The following is a 23420-nucleotide window of genomic DNA, read 5'->3' on the forward strand; positions in this document are numbered from 1 at the left end:
TGGGGTAGGGAGTGATATGGTTGGGGTAGGGAGTAATATGGTTGGGTTAGGGAGTAATACGGTTGGGGTAGGGCATTTTAGGGGTGAGTCGCGACGAAGCGCTGGCGGCCATTTGGTTTAAGCGGAGCGGACGTGACCAAATGCCTAGACGGCCCCGGCCCCCGGCACACGGCCCCCCGGCACACGGGAGACACATTCTGACGGCAGATAAGATTTGCCCTGCTGCCCTGCGGTAAAACCTCCCCCGATAGGATCTCCGTCCTGCGCTCTTATTTAGGAGCGCGCCTCGCGTATCCCAATCATTACAGTATTCCTTTCCTGCTCCGCCTCTACCGCCCGGGCTGGGAGGCGACTCCATGTCTCCACTACTGCACAGAGAGCATCAACTGCGCCCCACACCCCCCCAACGCAGAATCTTATACAGGGAGGGTGAGAGGGAGGGGGGGGAAGAGGGCGGTGAGGGGTGATGAGAGGGGGAGGAAGAGGGGTGGGGGGAGAGGGGGATGAAGGGGGGTGGGGAGAGAGGGAGGTAGAGGAGGGGAGAGTGGGGGAGAGAGGAGGTTCAAAGCTGCAGTTCATGCGGCGTTTTATTTATTTTTTAATTAATATATCTTTATTAATATAGATGTCCCAATCTTCAAAAGTGGGGACAAAAACACTGTCTCAAACTACAGGCCAATCTCCTTTCTCCCAATTCTATCCAAAGTCATGGAAAAATGTGTCCACTCCCAATTAAGCGATTTCTACACCAAGACAAATTTCCCTAGCCAATTCCAATCTGGCTTTCGCCCCAAACACTCCACCGTAACTACCCTGCTAAAAGTTTGCAATGAAATCCTGTGTGGAATGGAACGGGGACAACTCACTGGTGCAGTATTCCTAGATTTTACAAAGGCTTTTGATACTGTTGATCGTGTTATCCTGCTTAAACTCCAGAGCTCTGGAATAGGGAAGCATGCTTTAAACTGGTTTCAGTCCTACCTATCAGGAAGATCCCAACATGTGTCCATCTCAGGCTCTAACTCCAACCCCCTGGATATCACCTGTGGTGTCCCGCAAGGCTCTGTTCTGGGGCCCCTACTCTTCTCAGTGTTCATTAATGATCTTCCCACAGCTTGTAAGGAAGCCTCAATACACATGTATGCAGACGACACAATCCTATATGCACACAGCCATAGCCTCTCTGACCTTCAACACATACTTCAGTCTGACTTTTTGAGACTCGAAAACTGGATTTCCCAAAACAAACTGTTTTTAAACACTGACAAGACTGTAACAATGGTATTTGGGACCAAGACTACATTTTTAAATCTTCCAGTGACTGAGCTCCTGATTAGAAACAACGCTAACACCACCCTAACACCTGTCACTAGTTTTAAATACCTGGGCTTATGGTTTGACTCCCACTTAACATTCTGGATGCACATTGATACCCTGACAACCAAGACCTATGCCAAACTAGGGGTTCTTTACAGGAACAAATCCTCCCTAAGTCTCCTGGTCAGAAAGCGTATCGCACAGCAGATGCTAATGCCAATTATTGACTATGGAGACATAGTATACGGCTCGGCACCTCAACCCCACCTTAGCAAACTTGACACTCTCTACAATTCAATTTGTCGTTTTGTTCTCCAATGCAACTACAACACACATCACTGCGAAATGCTCACAGAACTAGATTGGTCATCACTCGAGTCAAGGCGCAAAGTTCACCTTTCCTGTCTTGCCTTTAAATTCTTCATGGGCAAACTACCCAGCTACCTGAACAAGCTCCTCACCCCTACCACATGCAGCACCTATCACCTGAGATCAGACTCCAAAAGACTGTTCATGGTCCCAAGGCTCAACAAAGTATCCAGCCGCCCCCCCTTCTCTTACCGTGCACCCCAAAACTGGAACAACCTACCAGAGACTCTCACATCCACCACCAGTTTAAGTTCTTTCAAATCTAAGGCTGTCTCACATTTTAATCTGATCTGTAACTGTTACATACGCCTATAATATATATTACCTGTAACTGTTACATACGCCTATAATATATATTATCTGTAACTGTTACACACGCCTATAATATATATTATCTGTAACTGTAACATACGCCTATAATATATATTATCTGTAACTGTTACATACGCCTATAATATATATTATCTGTAACTGTTTTATATATTATCTGTAACTGTTACATACGCCTATAATATATATTATCTGTAACTGTTACATACGCCCATAATATATATTATCTGTAACTGTTACACACGCCTATAATATATATTATCTGTAACTGTTACATACGCCTATAATATATATTATCTGTAACTGTTACATACGCCTATAATATATATTATCTGTAACTGTTACATACGCCTATAATATATATTATCTGTAACTGTTTCATACGCCTATAATATATATTATTTGTAACTGTTACACACGCCCATAATATATATTATCTGTAACTGTTACATACGCCTATAATATATATTATCTGTAACTGTTACATACGCCTATAATATATATTATCTGTAACTGTTACATACGCCTATAATATATATTATCTGTAACTGTTACATACGCTCATAATATATATTATCTCTTACTGTGCACGCAATGTCTTGTATATAATGTATAACCTGCTCATTATGTAACTGTATTTGTAACCATGTACTATTTGTCTTACTCTGTGCCCAGGACATACGTGAAAACGAGAGGTAACTCTCACTGTATTACTTCCTGGTAAAATATTTTATATATAAATAATAAATAAATAAATATATGTTTCCCCCATACAATATGTGCATCAATACAATCTGCGCACTGACACGTGATTCGCTAATTGCTGATCGATCCGTTCTCCTGTAATCGATCGCTGAAGATTCAGCTCGGGGGGTCACTAAATGCATCCTTGGTCCTCTTCTGCTGCACTGACAGTCAAAGTTCTGCGAGGACGATCACGTGACCAGGCAGGCACTGGATTCAATTGGTTCACTGCTAGAGAGGGCGGGGCTCAAAGGTGATGCTGTTTCAGAAGGGGAAGGGGGTGTGACTTTGTAAATGGTTGTTATAGGAACAAACATGTTTGTTATATAAGAATACATTAAAAAGGTCTATAAAACGGTTGATTGGTTATTGTTTTTAATGCTACGCGTATCCCCTCACAGTACAGAGCGGGGGGGGTGCTGCATGTAGGATATTGCCTGGTCTGCAGCTTGTAGGGGGACACAAAGATTAGGAAAGTCCTGTAACACACGGTTACTAACGTTGGCAGCCTCACGTTTCCTACCACTTCCCACAGACACCAGTGGCCTCTCTGCCACGGATGTAACCGTTTCTAGAGCACTTTTAAAGCCCCGTACAGCAGTGCAATAAAGTTAAAGCGCTCGGCTGTGCGACAGCTTGCCTGTAAGATGGAAATTCCGCTTCGGGACGGGTTAGAAGGAGCTTCGCTTCCCTAATGTGTTGTTATACCCCCTGGGGGTCACAACCCCCCACCAACCTCAGGAACAGGCTACAACACGGGGAGCAGCGCACGGAGCTGGCGCCAGCACGGCAGTACCGGCCAGGGTTGGGGAGATGGGTGATGGTCCCTATGAGGCAATGGGAAGGATACGGTCGGAGCCGGGGAATAACACAGCACCTTTGATCATTTCTCCCAAGATGCAACCAACTGACCAAATATCAACTGAAAACAGAATGCACGGCCGTTAGAGCGGGGGGACGCGTGGAGAGGGGGGACGCGTGGAGAGGGGGGACGCACGGAAAGGGGGGACGCGCGGAGAGAGGGGACGCGCGGAGAGGGGAGACGCGCGGAGAGGGGGGACACACGGAAAGGGGGGACGCGCGGAGAGGGGGGACGCGCGGAGAGAGGGGACGCGCGGAGAGGGGAGACGCGCAGAGAGGGGGACGCGCAGAGAGGGGGACGCGCAGAGAGGGGGACGCACGGAGAGGGGGGACGCGCGGAGGAGGGGGACGCACGGAGAGGGGGGACGCGCAGAGGAGGGGGACGCGCGGAGAGAGGGGGGGATGCGCAGAGAGAGGGGGACGCGCGCAGAGGGGGAGACGTGCGCGCAGAGGGGGGGACGCGCACAGAGAGGGTGACGCGCAGAGAGAGGGGAGTCAGAAAGAGGGGCGGGGGGCAGAGAGAGGGACGCGTAGAGAGGGGGAACGGGGGGAGCACAGAGAGGGAACAGGGGGGGCGCACAGAGAGAGGGGACGGGGGCGCACAGAGAGAGGGGACGGGGGCACACAGAGAGAGGGGACGGGGGCGCACAGAGAGAGGGGACAGGGGGCGCACAAAAAGAGGGGACGGGGGGGCGCACGGAGAGAGGGGACGGGGGCGCACAGAGAGAGGGGACGGGGGCGCACAGAGAGAGGGGACGGGGGGGCGCACGGAGAGGGGACGGGGGGGCGCACAGAGAGAGGGGATGGGGGGACGCACAGGGAGAGGGGATGGGGGGGCGCACAGAGAGTGAGGACGGGGGGTTGCACAGAGAGAGGGGACGGGGGGCGCACAGAGAGGGGACGGGGGGGGCGCACAGAGAGAGGGGACGGGGGCGCACAGAGAGAGGGGACGGGGGGCGCACAGAGAGAGGGGATGGGGTGACGCACAGAGAGAGGGGACGGGGGGCGCACAGAGAGAGGGGATGGGGGGGCGCACAGAGAGAGGGGACGGGGGGCTCACAGAGAGAGGGGATGGGGTGATGCACAGAAAGAGGGGACGGGGGGCGCACAGAGAGAGGGGATGGGGGGACGCACAGAGAGGGGACGGGGGGCGCACAGAGAGAGGGGATGGGGGGACGCACAGAGAGGGGACGGGAACGCACAGAGAGGGGGGGGCGCGCATTGAGGGGGGGCGCACAAAGAGAAGGGGCGGGGGGACACAGAGAGGGGATGGGGGGACACACAGAGAGGGGACGGGGGGTTCACAGAGAGAGGAGACGGGGGGGCGCACAGAGAGAGGAGACGGGGGGTTCCCAGAGAGAGGAGACTGGGGGGGCACAGAGAGAGGAGGAGGGGGGGGGGCGCACAGAGAGAGGAGACGGGGGGGGGGGGCGCACAGAGAGAGGGGAAAGGGGGGACCACAGAGGGGGCGGGGGGCGCGCAGAGAGAGGGGAAGGGGGGGCGCACAGAGAGAGGGGACGGGGGGACGCACAGAGAGAGGGGACGGGGGGGCGCACAGAGAGAGGGGACGCACAGAGAGAGGGGATGGGGGGACGCACAGAGAGAGGGGACGCACAGAGAGAGGGGACGGGGGGACTCACAGAGAGAGGGGACGGGGGGCGCACAGAGAGAGGGGATGGGGTGACGCACAGAGAGAGGGGACGGGGGGCACACAGAGAGAGGGGACGGGGGCGCACAGAGAGAGGGGATGGGGGGGCGCACAGAGAGGGGACGGGGGGCGCACAGAGAGAGGGGATGGGGTGACGCACAGAGAGTGGGGATGGGGGGACGCACAGAGAGGGGATGGGGGGACGCACAGAGAGGGGACGGGAACGCACAGAGAGGGGGGGCGCGCGCATTGAGGGGGGAGCTCACAATGAGAAGGGGCGGGGGGACACAGAGAGGGGATGGGGGACACACAGAGAGGGGACGGGGGGTTCACAGAGAGAGGAGACGGGGGGGCGCACAGAGAGAGGAGACGGGGGGTGCACAGAGAGAGGAGACGGGGGTTCACAGAGAGAGGAGACTGGGGGGGGGCACACAGAGAGAGGAGGGGGGGCGCACAGAGAGAGGAGATGGGGGGGACGCACAGAGAGAGGAGGGGGGGGCGCACAGAGAGAGGAGACGGGGGGGGGGCGCACAGAGAGAGGGGAAAGGGGGGACCACAGAGGGGGCGGGGGGCGCGCAGAGAGAGGGGACGGGGGACGCACAGAGAGAGGGGACGGGGGGGCGTACAGAGAGAGGGGACGGGAGGGCGCACAGAGAGAGGGGACGGGGTGCACAGAGGGGGCGGGGGGCGCACAGAGAGAGGGGACGGGGGGACGCACAGAGAGAGGAGGGGGGGCGCACAGAGGGGGCAGGGGGCGCGCAGAGAGGGGACGCACAGAGAGAGGGGACAGGGGACGCACAGAGAGGGGACGGGGGACGCACAGAGAGGGGGCAGGCGGCGCGCAGAGAGGGGACGCACAGAGAGAGGGGACGGGGGGACGCACAGAGAGAGGGGACGCACAGAGAGAGGGGACGGGGGACGCACAGAGAGAGGGGACAGGGGGGCGCACAGAGAGAGGGGATGGGGTGACGCATAGAGAGAGGGGACGGGGGGCGCACAGAGAGAGGGGACGGGGGCGCACAGAGAGAGGGGATGGGGGGGGCGCACAGAGAGGGGACGGGGGGCGCACAGAGAGAGGGGATGGGGTGACGCACAGAGAGGGGGCAGGCGGCGCGCAGAGAGGGGACGCACAGAGAGAGGGGACGGGGGGACGCACAGAGAGAGGGGACGCACAGAGAGAGGGGACGGGGGGCGCACAGAGAGAGGGGATGGGGTGACGCACAGAGAGAGGGGACGGGGGGCGCACAGAGAGAGGGGACGGGGGCGCACAGAGAGAGGGGATGGGGGGGGCGCACAGAGAGGGGACGGGGGGCGCACAGAGAGAGGGGATGGGGTGACGCACAGAGAGTGGGGATGGGGGGACGCACAGAGAGGGGATGGGGGGACGCACAGAGAGGGGACGGGAACGCACAGAGAGGGGGCAGGCGGCGCGCAGAGAGGGGACGCACAGAGAGAGGGGACAGGGGGGCGCACAGAGAGAGGGGATGGGGTGACGCACAGAGAGAGGGGACGGGGGGCGCACAGAGAGAGGGGACGGGGGGCGCACAGAGAGAGGGGATGGGGGGGGCGCACAGAGAGGGGACGGGGGGCGCACAGAGAGAGGGGATGGGGTGACGCACAGAGAGGGGGCAGGCGGCGCGCAGAGAGGGGACGCACAGAGAGAGGGGACGGGGGGACGCACAGAGAGAGGGGACGCACAGAGAGAGGGGACGGGGGACGCACAGAGAGAGGGGACAGGGGGGCGCACAGAGAGAGGGGACAGGGGGGCGCACAGAGAGAGGGGACGCACAGAGAGGGGACGGGGGGACGCACAGAGAGAGGGGACGGGGGGACGCACAGAGAGAGCAGGGGGGGCGCACAGAGGGGGCGGGGGGCGCACAGAGAGAGGGGACGGGGGGACGCACAGAGAGAGGAGGGGAGGGCACACAGAGGGTGCAGGGGGCGCGCTGAGAGAGGGGACGCACAGAGAGAGGGGACAGGGGGACGCACAGAGAGGGGAGGAACACCCAACAGGGGCAGATAAAACCGTACGAGTGCAGAGGCTCCTGCTTGTTAAAATTCTGGCAGTGAAGGGGTTACAGAAACAAACCATGTCACAGACACCTTACAAAACAAACATGCTGTACTATTTACTAGTACTGAGTACAACTGAAGACACCTGCCTGCAGATTGTTCTAGTTACGGACCACGCTCCCCCTTCTGCAGAGAACCCCTGGTTTTGGGGGGACACCTTTGCCTGCGGTTACTACGGTGAGTTGGGGGGTACCGCATATCAGCACGGCAGGCCTGGCAGGGATCCGTGCGCATGGAAAGACTCACTATATGCATGGTTATTTTGATTCTGTTGCTACGCGGTTGGAAGGGGATACTCCAAAGTATTGTGTAGTGCTGCATGTTTATTTTCACAGTGCAGTGTGCGGATTTAACCCTTTGCGCTGGTTTGAGGATCAGTACCCCCCTAGGATGAAGGCGCTGGGCTAGACGGGTTAGTGCAGCTGAATGACGAGTATACTGTTGTGAAGGATAAAATACGGAGATCATATCTCTATGCTTTATAGAAACCACTCGTCTCCATCTTATGTCTGTTTGCTGTGCTTTTTTACTAATACTGTTTTCTATCCGAGGTGACCGTGAAATTCTGCTTGCACAGACTCTGGCCCACGCAATAAAGAAGTAGCAAAGTGACCTAAAGCCGACTGATTACAGAGAAAACGAAACATAACTTCAGAAAGCAAGGACACATATTAGCCTGCTGCAACCCAGCGTTCACCCGGCCGGACATGCGCCCGCCGCTGCCGCAGCACAAGGATACAGTCTCTCCCAGGGAAGAGGATCTTGTGGCATATCATTTCTCCCATAATGCACCCCACCGACCACAAGTCCACTATCAGTGTGGCAGCGCAAGTGCAGGGAAAACATGTGAGAGAGGGGGGGGGGGGAGAGAGAGAGAGGGGGAGGTGAGGGGAGAGAGAGAGGGAGAGGGAGCGGGAGGTGAGGGGAGAGAGAGAGGGAGGTGAGGGGAGAGAGAGAGGGAGGTGAGGGGAGAGAGGGAGGTGAGAGAGAGGGAGGTGAGGGGAGAGAGAGAGGGAGGTGAGAGAGAGAAAGGAGAGAGAGAGAGAGAGAGAGAGAGAGAGAGAGAGGGAGAGAGAGGTAGAGAGGTAGAAAGAGAGAGAGAGATAGAGAGAGAGAGAGGGAGGTGAGAGAGATAGGGAGGTGAGAGAGAGAGAGGGAGGTGAGGGGATTGAGAGAGGGAGCGGGAGGTGAGGGGGGAGAGAGAGAGGGAGGTGAGAGAGAGAGAGAGAGAGAGAGAGAGGTGAGGAGAGAGGGAGCGGGAGGTGAGAGGGGAGAGAGAGGGAGGTGAGGGGAGAGAGAGAGAGGGAGGTGAGAGAGAGAGGGAAGTGAGAGAGAGAGGGGGGAGGTGAGAGAGAGAGAGAGAGAGAGAGAGAGAGGTGAGGAGAGAGGGAGCGGGAGGTGAGAGGGGAGAGAGAGCGAGGTGAGGGGAGAGAGAGGGAGCAGGAGGGGAGAGAGAGAAGGAGCGGGAGGTGAGGGGAGAGAGGAGAGGGAGGTGAGAGAGAGGGAGGTGAGGGGAGAGAGAGAGGGAGCAGGAGGGGAGAGAGAGAAGGAGCGGGAGGTGAGGGGAGAGAGGAGAGGGAGGACCGAGAGAGGAGGGACAGAGAGGAGGGCAGAGAGAGAAAGAGGGGGTAGAAAGAGAGGGGGATAGAGAGAAAGAGGTGGTGAGAGAGAGGAGGAAGAGAGAGAGGTGGGGGAGAGAGAGAGTGGTGGAGAGAGCGAGAGGAGGGGGAGGGACAGAGGAGACGGGATGGAGGAGGGGGAGATAGGGAGGGGGAGAAAGAGAAGGAGAGAGAAGGAGAGAGGTCAGTGAAAACGAGGTGAACAGCCCAAGTGCAGGCAGAACCTGGAAAAAGTGAGAGGTCAGCGTGGAAAGGTCAGTGGGGTCAAGGGCAGTACAGAGGGGTCAGTTGATCATTAACCCCATTGAGTCCTCACTGTATGGCCTGGTAAATCTGTGCCTGGCCACTCAGGCATTCAAAGGGTTAATGCTCAGGTAAAAACACAAATTTCAAATTTGTCTCTTTTGAATTCAGGAGGGTCAGCGGCAGGGCGCGGGGGGGTCAGCGGCAGGGCGCGGGGGGGGTCAGCGGCAGGGCGCGGGGGGGTCAGAGGCAGGGCGCGGGGGGGTCAGCGGCAGGGCGCGGGGGGTCAGCGGCAGGGCGCGGGGGGTCAGCGGCAGGGCGCGGGGGGTCAGCGGCAGGGCGCGGGGGGTCAGCGGCAGGGCGCGGGGGGTCAGCGGCAGGGCGCGGGGGGTCAGCGGCAGGGCGCGGGGGGTCAGCGGCAGGGCGCGGGGGGTCAGCGGCAGGGCGCGGGGGGGTCAGCGGCAGGGCGCGGGGGGTCAGCGGCAGGGCGCGGGGGGTCAGCGGCAGGGCGCGGGGGGTCAGCGGCAGGGCGCGGGGGGGTCAGCGGCAGGGCGCGGGGGGGTCAGCGGCAGGGCGCGGGGGGGTCAGCGGCAGGGCGCGGGGGGTCAGCGGCAGGGCGCGGGGGGTCAGCGGCAGGGCGCGGGGGGGTCAGCGGCAGGGCGCGGGGGGGTCAGCGGCAGGGCGCGGGGGGGTCAGAGGCAGGGCGCGGGGGGGTCAGAGGCAGGGCGCGGGGGGGTCAGCGGCAGGGCGCGGGGGGGTCAGAGGCAGGGCGCGGGGGGGTCAGCGGCAGGGCGCGGGGGGGTCAGAGGCAGGGCGCGGGGGGGTCAGAGGCAGGGCGCGGGGGGGTCAGCGGCAGGGCGCGGGGGGTCAGCGGCAGGGCGCGGGGGGTCAGAGGCAGGGCGCGGGGGGGTCAGCGGCAGGGCGCGGGGGGTCAGAGGCAGGGCGCGGGGGGTCAGAGGCAGGGCGCGGGGGGGTCAGAGGCAGGGCGCGGGGGGGTCAGAGGCAGGGCGCGGGGGGTCAGAGGCAGGGCGCGGGGGGTCAGCGGCAGGGCGCAGGGGGGTCAGCGGCAGGGCGCGGGGGGTCAGAGGCAGGGCGCGGGGGGGTCAGAGGCAGGGCGCGGGGGGTCAGAGGCAGGGCGCGGGGGGTCAGAGGCAGGGCGCGGGGGGTCAGCGGCAGGGAGCGGGGGGTCAGCGGCAGGGCGCGGGGGGGGTCAGCGGCAGGGCGCGGGGGGGTCAGAGCAGGGCGCGGGGGGTCAGCGGCAGGGCGCGGGGGGGTCAGAGCAGGGCGCGGGGGGGTCAGCGGCAGGGCGCGGGGGGGTCAGCGGCAGGGCGTGGGGGGGTCAGAGCAGGGCGCGGGGGGGTCAGCGGCAGGGCGCGGGGGGGTCAGCGGCAGGGCGCGGGGGGTCAGCGGCAGGGCGCGGGGGGTCAGAGGCAGGGCGCGGGGGGTCAGAGGCAGGGCGCGGGGGGTCAGAGGCAGGGCGCGGGGGGTCAGCAGCAGGGCGCGGGGGGGTCAGCGGCAGGGCGCGGGGGGTCAGCGGCAGGGTGCGGGGGGTCAGCGGCAGGGCGCGGGGGGGTCAGCGGCAGGGCGCGGGGGGGGTCAGCGGCAGGGCGCGGGGGGTCAGAGGCAGGGCGCGGGGGGTCAGCGGCAGGGCGCGGGGGGGGTCAGCGGCAGGGCGCGGGGGGGTCAGAGCAGGGCGCGGGGGGGTCAGCGGCAGGGCGCGGGGGGTCAGAGGCAGGGCGCGGGGGGTCAGCTGCAGGGCGCGGGGGGGTCAGCGGCAGGGCACGGGGGGTCAGCGGCAGGGCGCGGGGGGGTCAGCGGCAGGGCGCGGGGGGGTCAGCGGCAGGGCGCGGGGGGGTCAGCGGCAGGGCGCGGGGGGTCAGCGGCAGGGCGCGGGGGGTCAGCGGCAGGGCGCAGGGGGGTCAGCGGCAGGGCGCGGGGGGTCAGCGGCAGGGCGCGGGGGGTCAGCGGCAAGGCGCGGGTGGTCAGCGGCAGGGCGCGGGGGGTCAGAGGCAGGGCGCGGGGGGTCAGCGGCAGGGCGCGGGGGGTCAGCGGCAGGGCGCGGGGGAGTCAGCGGCAGGGAGCGGGGGGGTCAGCGGCAGGGCGCAGGGGGGTCAGCGGCAGGGCGTTGGGGGGGGAGGTCAGCGGCACGGCGCGCCGGGGGGGGGGTTAGCGGCAGGGCACGCCGGGGGGGAAGAGGGGGGGAGCGGCAGGGCCCGCCGGGGGGGAGGGGGTTGTAAGCGGCAGGGCGCACCGGGGGGAGGGGAGGAGTATCAGGGTGCGCCGGGGGGAAGCGGCAGGGCGCGCCTGGGGGGGGGGGGGGGGGCAGCATCAGGGCGCGCCGGGGGGAAGCGGCAGGGTGCGCCTGGGGGGGGGGGGGGGCAGCATCAGGGCGCGCCGGGGGGAAGCGGCAGGGTGCGCCTGGGAGGGTTAGGGGGGGGGGCAGCGTCAGGGCGCGCCGGGGGGAAGCGGCAGGGTGCGTCTGGGGGGGGGGGGCAGCATCAGGGCGCGCCGGGGGTGAGCGGCAGGGCGCGCCTGGGGGGAGTGGCAGGGCGCGCCTGGGGGGGGGGGGGGCAGCGACAGTTTTACATTTCATCGTTCCTTAGCAGGTCTTAAAATTAAGTAAATACAACCTCAGATGAGCAACAACACATGACATATTACACTGTGTGTGTGTGTGTGTGTGTGTATGTGTGTGTGTGTGTACACATGACATATTACACCGTGTCATGATTTATTTAACAAACAAAGCCAAAATGGAGAAGCCGTGTGTGAAAAACTAAGTACACCTTATGATTCAATAACTTGTAGAACCGCACAATTTTTAGACCGGATGATTGTTAATTGAAAGAGGGTGTACTTTCTTTTTCACACAACTGTGTGTGTATATATATATATACACACACACACACACACACACAAATATATATACCGTATTCCCTCGGTTCAAAGACGCACCTTTTTTCCCCGATTTTCACATGTCTGAAATCGGGGTGCGTCTTAGAATCAATGTATTAAAAAAAAAGAGAGAACAAAAAAAAAAGAAGAAGTGTTATTTGACCCCTCCTCATTTACCAGATTTACAGGTGGGAGCAGGAAAAGTCCGTCGGCGGAGATAAGAAGTTGGCGGGAGCAGGAGAAGTCCATCAGCGGTGATAAGAAGTTGGCGGGAGCAGCAGAGGTCCGTCAGCGGACATAAGAAGTTGGCGGGAGCAGCAGAGGTCCGTCAGCGGAGATAAGAAGTTGGCGGGAGCAGGAGAAGTCCATCAGCGGAGATAAGAAGTTGGCGGGAGCAGGAGAAGTCCGTCAGCGGTGATAAGAAGTTGGCGGGAGCAGGAGAAGTCCGTCAGCGGAGATAAGAAGTTGGCGGGAGCAGGAGAAGTCCGTCAGCGGAGATAAGAAGTTGGCGGGAGCAGGAGAAGTCCATCAGCGGTGATAAGAAGTTGGCGGGAGCAGGAGAAGTCCGTCAGCAGAGATAAGAAGTTGGCGGGAGCAGGAGAAGTCCGTCAGCGGAGATAAGAAGTTGGCAGGAGCAGGAGAAGTCCATCAGCGGAGATAAGAAGTTGGCGTGAGCAGGAGAAGTCCGTCAGCGGAGATAAGAAGTTGGCGGGAGCAGGAGAAGTCCATCAGCGGAGATAAGAAGTTGGCGGGAGCAGAAGTCCATCAGCGGAGATAAGAAGTTGGCGGGAGCAGAAGAAGTCCGTCAGCGGTGATAAGAAGTTGGCGGGAGCAGGACAAGTCCGTCAGCGGAGATAAGAAGTTGGCGGGAGCAGGAGAAGTCCATCAGCGGAGATAAGAAGTTGGCGGGAGCAGGAGAAGTCCGTCAGCGGTGATAAGAAGTTGGCGGGAGCAGGAGAAGTCCGTCAGCGGAGATAAGAAGTTGGCGGGAGCAGAAGAAGTCCGTCGGCGGAGATAAGAAGTTGGCGGGAGCAGGAGAAGTCCATCAGCAGAGATAAGAAGTTGGCGGGAGCAGGAGAAGTCCGTCAGCGGTGATAAGAAGTTGGCGGGAGCAGGAGAAGTCCGTCAGTGGTGATAAGAAGTTGGCGGGAGCAGGAGAAGTCCGTCAGCGGAGATAAGAAGTTGGCGGGAGCAGGACAAGTCCGTCAGCGGAGATAAGAAGTTGGCGGGAGCAGGAGAAGTCCATCAGCGGAGATAAGAAGTTGGCGGGAGCAGGAGAAGTCCGTCAGCGGTGATAAGAAGTTGGCGGGAGCAGGAGAAGTCCGTCAGCGGAGATAAGAAGTTGGCGGGAGCAGAAGAAGTCCGTCGGCGGAGATAAGAAGTTGGCGGGAGCAGGAGAAGTCCATCAGCAGAGATAAGAAGTTGGCGGGAGCAGGAGAAGTCCGTCAGCGGTGATAAGAAGTTGGCGGGAGCAGAAGAAGTCCGTCGGCGGTGATAAGAAGTTGGCGGGAGCAGAAGAAGTCCGTCGGCGGTGATAAGAAGTTGGCGGGAGCAGGAGAAGTCCGTCAGCGGAGATAAGAATTTGGCGGGAGCAGGAGAAGTCCATCAGCGGTGATAAGAAGTTGGCGGGAACAGGAGAGGTCCGTTAGCGGAGGAGTAAAGTGGCGGCTGCGGCGGGAGAAGTCCGTGTTCCGGCGCCGGAACTGGTGCCTGACTTCCGGCATTACAGCGTGCTCCTCCCCAGCCGTTCTCCTACAGCATGCCGCTCTTCTCCTACTCCGGTCTGATGTTCTCCTGCCGGTCCGCTCGCCGTCTTCACTGCCAGTACATTGCTCCACGAACACAGACTTCTCCTGCCGCTGCCGCACATTTCACTCCTCCGCTGACGGACCTCTCCTGCCGCCGCTGCACATTTCACTCCTCCGCTGACGGACCTCTCCTGCCGCCGCCGCACATTTCACTCCTCCGCTGACGGACCTCTCCTGCCGCCGCTGCACATTTCACTCCTCCGCTGACGGACCTCTCCTGCCGCCGCCGCACATTTCACTCCTCAACTGACGGACCTCTCCTGCCGCCGCCGCACATTTCACTCCTCCGCTGACGGACCTCTCCTGCCGCCGCCGCATATTTCACTCCTCCGCTGACGGGCCTCTCCTGCCGCCGCCGCCGCACATTTCACTCCTCCGCTGACGGACCTCTCCTGCCGCCGCCGCACATTCCACTCCTCCGCTGACGGACCTCTCCTGCCACCGCCGCACATTTCACTCCTCCACTGACGGACCTCTCCTGCCGCCGCCGCACATTTCACTCCTCCGCTGACGGACCTCTCCTGCCGCCGCCGCACATTTCACTCCTCCGCTGACGGACTTCTCCTGCCGCCGCCGCACATTTCACTCCTCCGCTGACGGACCTCTCCTGCCACCGCCGCACATTTCACTTCTCCGCTGACGGACCTCTCCTGCCACCGCCGCACATTTCACTCTTCCGCTGACGGACCTCTCCTGCCGCCGCCGCACATTTCACTCCTCCGCTGACGGACCTCTCCTGCCACCGCCGCACATTTCACTCCTCCACTGACGGACCTCTCCTGCCGCCGCCGCACATTTCACTCCTCCGCTGACGGACTTCTCCTGCCGCCGCCGCACATTTCACTCCTCCGCTGACGGACCTCTCCTGCCACCGCCGCACATTTCACTCCTCCGCTGACGGACCTCTCCTGCCGCCGCCGCACATTTCACTCCTCCGCTGACGGACCTCTCCTGCCGCCGCCGCACATTTCACTCCTCCGCTGACGGACCTCTCCTCCCGCCGCCGCACATTTCACTCCTCCGCTGACGGACCTCTCCTGCCGACGCACATTTCACTCCTCCGCTGACGGACCTCTCCTGCCCCGTCGCACATTTCACTCCTCCGCTGACGGACCTCTCCTGCCGCCGCCGCACATTTCACTCCTCCGCTGACGGACCTCTCCTCCCGCCGCCGCACATTTCACTCCTCCGCTGACGGACCTCTCCTGCCGACGCACATTTCACTCCTCCGCTGACGGACCTCTCCTGCCCCGTCGCACATTTCACTCCTCCGCTGACGGACCTCTACTGCCGCCGCCGCACATTTCACTCCTCCGCTGACGGACCTCTCCTGCCGACGCACATTTCACTCCTCCGCTGACGGACCTCTCCTGCCGCCGCCGCACATTTAACTCCTCCGCCGACGGACCTCTCCTCCCGCCGCCGCACATTTCACTCCTCCGCTGACGGACCTCTCCTGCCGTCGCACATTTCACTCCTCCGCTGACGGACCTCTCCTGCCGCCGCCGCACATTTCACTCCTCCGCTGACGGACCTCTCCTGCCGCCGCCGCACATTTCACTCCTCCGCTGACGGACCTCTCCTGCCGTCGCACATTTCACTCCTCCGCTGACGGACCTCTCCTGCCGACGCACATTTCACTCCTCCGCTGACGGACCTCTCCTGCCGCCGCCGCACATTTCACTCCTCCGCTGACGGACCTCTCCTGCCGCCGCCGCACATTTCACTCCTCCGCTGACGGACCTCTCCTGCCGACGCACATTTCACTCCTCCGCTGACGGACCTCTCCTGCCGACGCACATTTCACTCCTCCGCTGATGGACCTCTCTTGCCGCCGCCGCACATTTCACTCCTCCGCTGACGGACCTCTCCTGAAGCCGCCGCACATTTCACTCCTCCGCTTACGGACCTCTCCTGCCGCCGCCGCACATTTCACTCCTCCGCTGACGGACCTCTCCTGCCGCCGCCGCACATTTCACTCCTCCACTGACGGACCTCTCCTGCCGCCGCCGCACATTTCACTCCTGTCCTAGAGGTGACCTGCCCTGTGTACCTCTCCTGCTGCAGCCTGAAAATCTGGTGAGTGGGCCAAATACTTATTTTTTTCCTTGATTGTAAGTGCTAAAATCGATGGTGCGTCTTACAACCGATGAAATACGGTATGTATTATAAACCCACCGGCAGCAGCGCACGGAGAAGCGCAGGTGAGAAGCAGCAGCCGGGGGATGTTCCCCTTATAGGTTTATAGGAAAGCCGGATTACATGCGATGTGGTGTTACCAGAAGTGTGACCACGTGAGGGGACCACGTAAGGGGAGCATGGAGGGGCGGGGGGACCACTGACCGTTCTCCTTGTATCCCATGCCCAGGATGACCTCGGGGGCTCTGTAGTAACGAGTCACCACGTACGGGGTCATCATGAAACTGGTTCCCGCTGTCCGGGCGAGTCCGAAGTCCAAAATCTTCAGTGTGCAGTCTGACTTCACCACGATGTTACTGGGCTTTAAATCCTGCCACACAGACACGCCGTCTCATGGGGGGTCTCAAGGTGAGGGGGTCTCAGGGGGGGGGGGGGAGTCCCGAGCTGAGGGGGGACCTGCCCTGTGTACCTCTGTCCCAGAGGAGACCTGCCCTGTGTACCTCTGTCCTAGAGGAGACCTGCGCTGTGTATCTCTGTCCCAGAGGAGACCTCCACTGTGTATCTCTGTCCCAGAGGAGACCTGCACTGTGTATCTCTGTCCCAGAGGAGACCTGCACTGTGTATCTCTGTCCCAGAGGAGACCTGCACTGTGTATCTCTGTCCCAGAGGAGACCTGCACTGTGTATCTCTGTCCCAGAGGAGACCTGCACTTTGTATCTCTGTCCCAGAGGAGACCTGCACTGTGTATCTCTGTCCCAGAGGAGACCTGCACTCTGTATCTCTGTCCCAGAGGAGACCTGCACTGTGTATCTCTGTCCCAGAGAAGACCTGCACGGTGTATCTCTGTCCCAGAGGAGACCTGCACTGTGTATCTCTGTCCCAGAGGAGACCTGCCCTGTGTATCTCTGTCCCAGAGGAGACCTGCCCTGTGTATCTCTGTCCCAGAGGAGACCTGCCCTGTGTATCTCTGTCCCAGAGGAGACCTGCCCTGTGTATCTCTGTCCCAGAGGAGACCTGCCCTGTGTATCTCTGTCCCAGAGGAGACCTGCCCTGTGTATCTCTGTATTAGAGGAGACCTGCACTGTGTATCTCTGTCCCAGAGGAGACCTGCGCTGTGTATCTCTGTATTAGAGGAGACCTGCACTGTGTATCTCTGTCCCAGAGGAGACCTGCGCTGTGTATCTCTGTATTAGAGGAGACCTGCACTGTGTATCTCTGTCCCAGAGGAGACCTGCGCTGTGTATCTCTGTCCCAGAGGAGACCTGCACTGTGTGTCGCTGTCCCAGAGGAGACCTGCCCTTTGTATCTCTGTCCCAGAGGAGACCTGCACTGTGTATCTCTGTCCCAGAGGAGACCTGCACTGTGTATCTCTGTATTAGAGGAGACCTGCACTGTGTATCTCTGTCCCAGAGGAGACCTGCGCTGTGTATCTCTGTATTAGAGGAGACCTGCACTGTGTATCTCTGTCCCAGAGGAGACCTGCACTGTGTATCTCTGTCCCAGAGGAGACCTGCACTGTGTATCTCTGTCCCAGAGGAGACCTGCACTGTGTATCTCTGTCCCAGAGGAGACCTGCCCTGTGTATCTCTGTCCCAGAGGAGACCTGCCCTGTGTATCTCTGTCCCAGAGGAGACCTGCCCTGTGTATCTCTGTCCCAGAGGAGACCTGCACTGTGTATCTCTGTCCCAGAGGAGACCTGCCCTGTGTATCTCTGTCCCAGAGGAGACCTGCCCTGTGTATCTCTGTCCCAGAGGAGACCTGCCCTGTGTATCTCTGTCCCAGAGGAGACCTGCCCTGTGTATCTCTGTCCCAGAGGAGACCTGCACTGTGTATCTCTGTCCCAGAAGAGACCTGCCCTGTGTATCTCTGTCCCAGAGGAGACCTGCCCTGTGTATCTCTGTCCCAGAGGAGACCTGCCCTGTGTATCTCTGTATTAGAGGAGACCTGCACTGTGTATCTCTGTCCCAGAGGAGACCTGCACTGTGTATCTCTGTATTAGAGGAGACCTGCACTGTGTATCTCTGTCCCAGAGGAGACCTGCGCTGTGTATCTCTGTATTAGAGGAGACCTGCACTGTGTATCTCTGTCCCAGAGGAGACCTGCCCTGTGTATCTCTGTCCCAGAGGAGACCTGCCCTGTGTATCTCTGTCCCAGAGGAGACCTGCACTGTGTATCTCTGTCCCAGAGGAGACCTGCACTGTGTGTCGCTGTCCCAGAGGAGACCTGCCCTGTGTATCTCTGTCCCAGAGGAGACCTGCACTGTGTATCTCTGTCCCAGAGGAGACCTGCACTGTGTATCTCTGTCCCAGAGGAGACCTGCACTGTGTATCTCTGTCCCAGAGGAGACCTGCACATTGTATCTCTGTCCCAGAGGAGACCTGCACTGTGTATCTCTGTCCCAGAGAAGACCTGCACTGTGTATCTCTGTCCCAGAGGAGACCTACACTGTGTATGTCTGTCCCAGAGGAGACCTGCACTGTGTATCTCTGTCCCAGAGGAGACCTGCCCTGTGTATCTCTGTCCCAGAGGAGACCTGCACTGTGTATCTCTGTCCCAGAGGAGACCTGCACATTGTATCTCTGTCCCAGAGGAGACCTGCACTGTGTGTCGCTGTCCCAGAGGAGACCTGCACTGTGTATCTCTGTCCCAGAGGAGACCTGCACTGTGTATCTCTGTCCCAGAGGAGACCTGCACTGTGTATCTCTGTCCCAGAGGAGACCTGCACTGTGTATCTCTGTCCCAGAGGAGACCTGCACATTGTATCTCTGTCCCAGAGGAGACCTGCACTGTGTATCTCTGTCCCAGAGAAGACCTGCACTGTGTATCTCTGTCCCAGAGGAGCCATGCACTGTGTATGTCTGTCCCAGAGGAGACCTGCACTGTGTATCTCTGTCCCAGAGGAGACCTGCCCTGTGTATCTCTGTCCCAGAGGAGACCTGCCCTGTGTATCTCTGTCCCAGAGGAGACCTGCCCTGTGTATCTCTGTCCCAGAGAAGACCTGCACTGTGTATCTCTGTCCCAGAGGAGACCTACACTGTGTATCTCTGTCCCAGAGGAGCCCTGCACTGTGTATGTCTGTCCCAGAGGAGACCTGCACTGTGTATCTGTCCCAGAGGAGACCTGCCCTGTGTATCTCTGTCCCAGAGGAGACCTGCACTGTGTATCTCTGTCCCAGAGGAGACCTGCACTGTGTATCTCTGTCCCAGAGGAGACCTGCCCTGTGTATCTCTGTCCCAGAGGAGACATGCACTGTGTGTCTCTGTCCCAGAGGAGACCTGCACTGTGTATCTCTGTCCCAGAGGAGACCTGCCCTGTGTATCTCTGTCCCAGAGGAGACCTGCGCTGTGTATCTCTGTCCCAGAGGAGACCTGCACTGTGTATCTCTGTCCCAGAGGAGACCTGCACTGTGTATCTGTCCCAGAGGAGACCTGCCCTGTGTATCTGTGTCCCAGAGGAGACCTGCACTGTGTATCTCTGTCCCAGAGGAGACCTGCACTGTGTATCTCTGTCCCAGAGGAGACCTGCACTGTGTATCTCTGTCCCAGAGGAGACCTGCCCTGTGTATCTCTGTATTAGAGGAGACCTGCACTGTGTATCTCTGTCCCAGAAGAGACCTGCACTGTGTATCTCTGTCCCAGAGGAGAGCTGCACTGTGTATCTCTGTCCCAGAGGAGACCTGCACTGAGTATCTCTGTCCCAGAGAAGACCTGCACTGTGTACCTCTGTCCCAGAGGAGACCTGCCCTGTGTATCTCTGTCCCAGAGGAGACCTGCACTGTGTGTCTCTGTCCCAGAGGAGACCTGCACTGTGTATCTCTGTCCCAGAGGAGACCTGCACTGTGTGTCTCTGTCCCAGAGGAGACCTGCACTGTGTATCTCTGTCCCAGAGGAGACCTGCCCTGTGTATCTCTGTCCCAGAGGAGACCTGCGCTGTGTATCTCTGTCCCAGAGGAGACCTGCACTGTGTATCTCTGTCCCAGAGGAGACCTGCACTGTGTATCTGTCCCAGAGGAGACCTGCCCTGTGTATCTGTGTCCCAGAGGAGACCTGCGCTGTGTATCTCTGTCCCAGAGGAGACCTGCACTGTGTATCTCTGACCCAGAGGAGACCTGCACTGTGTATCTGTCCCAGAGGAGACCTGCCCTGTGTATCTCTGTCCCAGAGGAGACCTGCACATTGTATCTCTGTCCCAGAGGAGACCTGCACTGTGTATCTGTGTCCCAGAGGAGACCTGCACTGTGTGTCTCTGTCCCAGAGGAGACCTGCACTGTGTATCTGTGTCCCAGAGGAGACCTGCGCTGTGTATCTCTGTCCCAGAGGAGACCTGCACTGTGTATCTGTCCCAGAGGAGACCTGCCCTGTGTATCTCTGTCCCAGAGGAGACCTGCACTGTGTATCTCTGTCCCAGAGGAGACCTGCACTGTGTATCTGTGTCCCAGAGGAGACCTGCCCTGTGTATCTGTGTCCCAGAGGAGACCTGCGCTGTGTATCTCTGTCCCAGAGGAGACCTGCACTGTGTATCTCTGTCCCAGAGGAGACCTGCACTGTGTATCTCTGTCCCAGAGGAGACCTGCCCTGTGTATCTGTGTCCCAGAGGAGACCTGCACTGTGTATCTCTGTCCCAGAGGAGACCTGCACTGTGTATCTCTGTCCCAGAGGAGACCTGCCCTGTGTATCTCTGTCCCAGAGGAGACCTGCACTGTGTATCTCTGTCCCAGAGGAGACCTGCACTGTGTATCTCTGTATTAGAGGAGACCTGCACTGTGTGTATCTGTGTCCCAGAGGAGACCTGCACTGTGTATCTCTGTATTAGAGGAGACCTGCACTGTGTGTATCTGTCCCAGAGGAGACCTGCACTGTGTATCTCTGTATTAGAGGAGACCTGCACTGTGTGTCTCTGTCCCAGAGGAGACCTGCACTGTGTGTCTCTGTCCCAGAGGAGACCTGCACTGTGTACCTGTCCTAGAGGAGACCTGCACTGTGTACCTGTCCTAGAGGAGACCTGCACTCTGTACCTGTCCTAGAGGAGACCTGCACTTTGTACCTGTCCTAGAGGAGACCTGCACTTTGTACCTGTCCTAGAGGAGACCTGTATCCTATTTGTACTGCAATGATGTGCAGAATATTTGAGCAAATAATAGTTTTTTATATGACGCTAACAGTCTGCACAGTGCTGCTCCTGCAGCTACAGATCCACACCAATGATGTGTGCGGTATAGTGGTAATGAGACTCACCCTGTGGATGATCCCTGCAGAGTGGAGGTGCTTGATGCCGCAGAGCATCTGGTAGAGCAGGTAGGACATGCGCTCGTGGTCCAGCTCCATCTGTATCACTTGGCACAGATTGGCATCCATCAACTCCATCACAATGTACCTGGGAGGAAGCGGACACGCCCGTCACTTACACCGTGGCTGTTACCACATGTGTGCGGCTGTGTCACTAACACCGTGGCTGTGTTAACACGTGTGCGGCTGTGTCACTTACGCCGTGTCTGTGTTACCACGTGTGTGCGGCTGTGTCACTAACACCGTGGCTGTGTTACCACGTGTGTGCGGCTGTGTCACTTACGCCGTGGCTGTGTTACCACGTGTGTGCGGCTGTGTCACTTACACCGTGGCTGTGTTACCACGTGTGTGCGGCTGTGTCACTTACGCCGTGGCTGTGTTACCACGTGTGTGCGGCTGTGTCACTTACGCCGTGGCTGTGTTACCACGTGTGTGCGGCTGTGTCACTAACACCGTGGCTGTGTTACCACGTGTGTGCGGCTGTGTCACTTACACCGTGGCTGTTACCACGTGTGCGGCTGTGTCACTTACACCGTGGCTGTGTTACCACGTGTGTGCGGCTGTGTCACTTACACCGTGGCTGTGTTACCACGTGTGTGCGGCTGTGTCACTTACGCCGTGGCTGTGTTACCACGTGTGTGCGGCTGTGTCACTTACGCCGTGGCTGTGTTACCACGTGTGTGCGGCTGTGTCACTTACACCGTGGCTGTGTTACCACGTGTGTGCGGCTGTGTCACTTACACCGTGGCTGTGTTACCACGTGTGCGGCTGTGTCACTTACACCGTGGCTGTGCTACCACGTGTGCGGCTGTGTCACTTACACCGTGGCTGTGTTACCACGTGTGCGGCTGTGTCACTTACACCGTGGCTGTGTTACCACGTGTGCGGCTGTGTCACTTACACCGTGGCTGTGTGACCACGTGTGCCCTGTGTGTGTGACTGGCACACGTGTGCGGCTGTGTGTGTGTGACTGGCATACGTGCGGGGCTGTGTGTGTGACTGGCACACGTGTGCGGCTGTATGTGTGTCTCTGGCACATGTGTGGGGCTGTGTGTGTGTGACTGGCACACGTGTGCGGCTGTGTGTGTGTGACTGGCACACGTGTGCGTCTGTGTGTGTGTGACTGGCACACGTGTGCGGCTGTGTGTGTGTGACTGGCACACGTGTGGGGCTGTGTGTGTGTGACTAGCACACGTGTGCGGCTGTGTGTGTGTGACTGGCACACGTGTGTGGCTGTGTGTGTGTGACTGGCACACGTGTGGGGCTGTGTGTGTGTGACTGGCACACGTGTGTGGCTGTGTGTGTGTGACTGGCACACGTGTGCGGCTGTGTCACTTACACCGTGGCCGTGTGACCATGTGTGCGGCTGTGTGTGACTGGCACACGTGTGCGGCTGTGTGTGTGTGACTGGCACACGTGTGGGGCTGTGTGTGTGACTGGCACACGTGTGCGGCTGTGTGTGTGTGACTGGCACACGTGTGCGGCTGTGTGTGTGTGACTGGCACACGTGTGGGGCTGTGTGTGTGTGACTGGCACACGTGTGCGGCTGTGTGTGTGACTGGCACACGTGTGCGGCTGTGTGTGTGTGACAGGCACACGTGTGCGGCTGTGTGTGTGGGACTGGCACACGTGTAGGGCTGTGTGTGTGACTGGCACACGTGCGGGGCTGTGTGTGTGTGTGACTGGCACACGTGTGGGGCTGTGTGTGTGTGTGACTGGCACACGTGTGGGGCTGTGTGTGTGTGTGACTGGCACACGTGTGGGGCTGTGTGTGTGTGACTGGCATACGTGTGCGGCTGTGTGTGTGTGACTGGCACACGTGTGGGGCTGTGTGTGTGTGACTGGCACACGTGTGGGGCTGTGTGTGTGTGACTGGCACACGTGTGGGGCTGTGTGTGTGTGACTGGCACACGTGTGGGGCTGTGTGTGTGTGACTGGCACACGTGTGCGGCTGTGTGTGTGTGACTGGCACACGTGTGGGGCTGTGTGTGTGTGACTGGCACACGTGTGGGGCTGTATGTGTGTGACTGGCACACGTGTGGGGCTGTGTGTGTGTCTCTGGCACACGTGTGGGGCTGTGTGTGTGTGA

At 59.7% G+C, this 23420-nt stretch overlaps 1 protein-coding gene across 1 annotated transcript in view; it reads right to left on the reverse strand.

Moving 5' to 3' along the window:
* Positions 1–2595: 2595 nt before the first annotated feature.
* Positions 2596–23420, reverse strand: part of LOC142475489 (mitogen-activated protein kinase 8-like) — a 43252-nt gene continuing 22427 nt past the window's right edge. Inside the window, exons 5-7 of the mRNA XM_075581348.1 lie at positions 21281–21419; positions 16251–16416; positions 2596–3019 (exon numbers count right to left, since the gene is read on the reverse strand). Of these exons, the coding sequence (XP_075437463.1) occupies positions 2952–3019; positions 16251–16416; positions 21281–21419 (373 nt within the window). The 3' untranslated portion in view covers positions 2596–2951. The remainder of the gene's footprint in view (positions 3020–16250; positions 16417–21280; positions 21420–23420) is intronic.

Source organism: Ascaphus truei, unplaced genomic scaffold (assembly GCF_040206685.1).
Source record: "Ascaphus truei isolate aAscTru1 unplaced genomic scaffold, aAscTru1.hap1 HAP1_SCAFFOLD_1248, whole genome shotgun sequence".
In the NCBI taxonomy this organism is placed as follows: domain Eukaryota; kingdom Metazoa; phylum Chordata; class Amphibia; order Anura; family Ascaphidae; genus Ascaphus; species Ascaphus truei.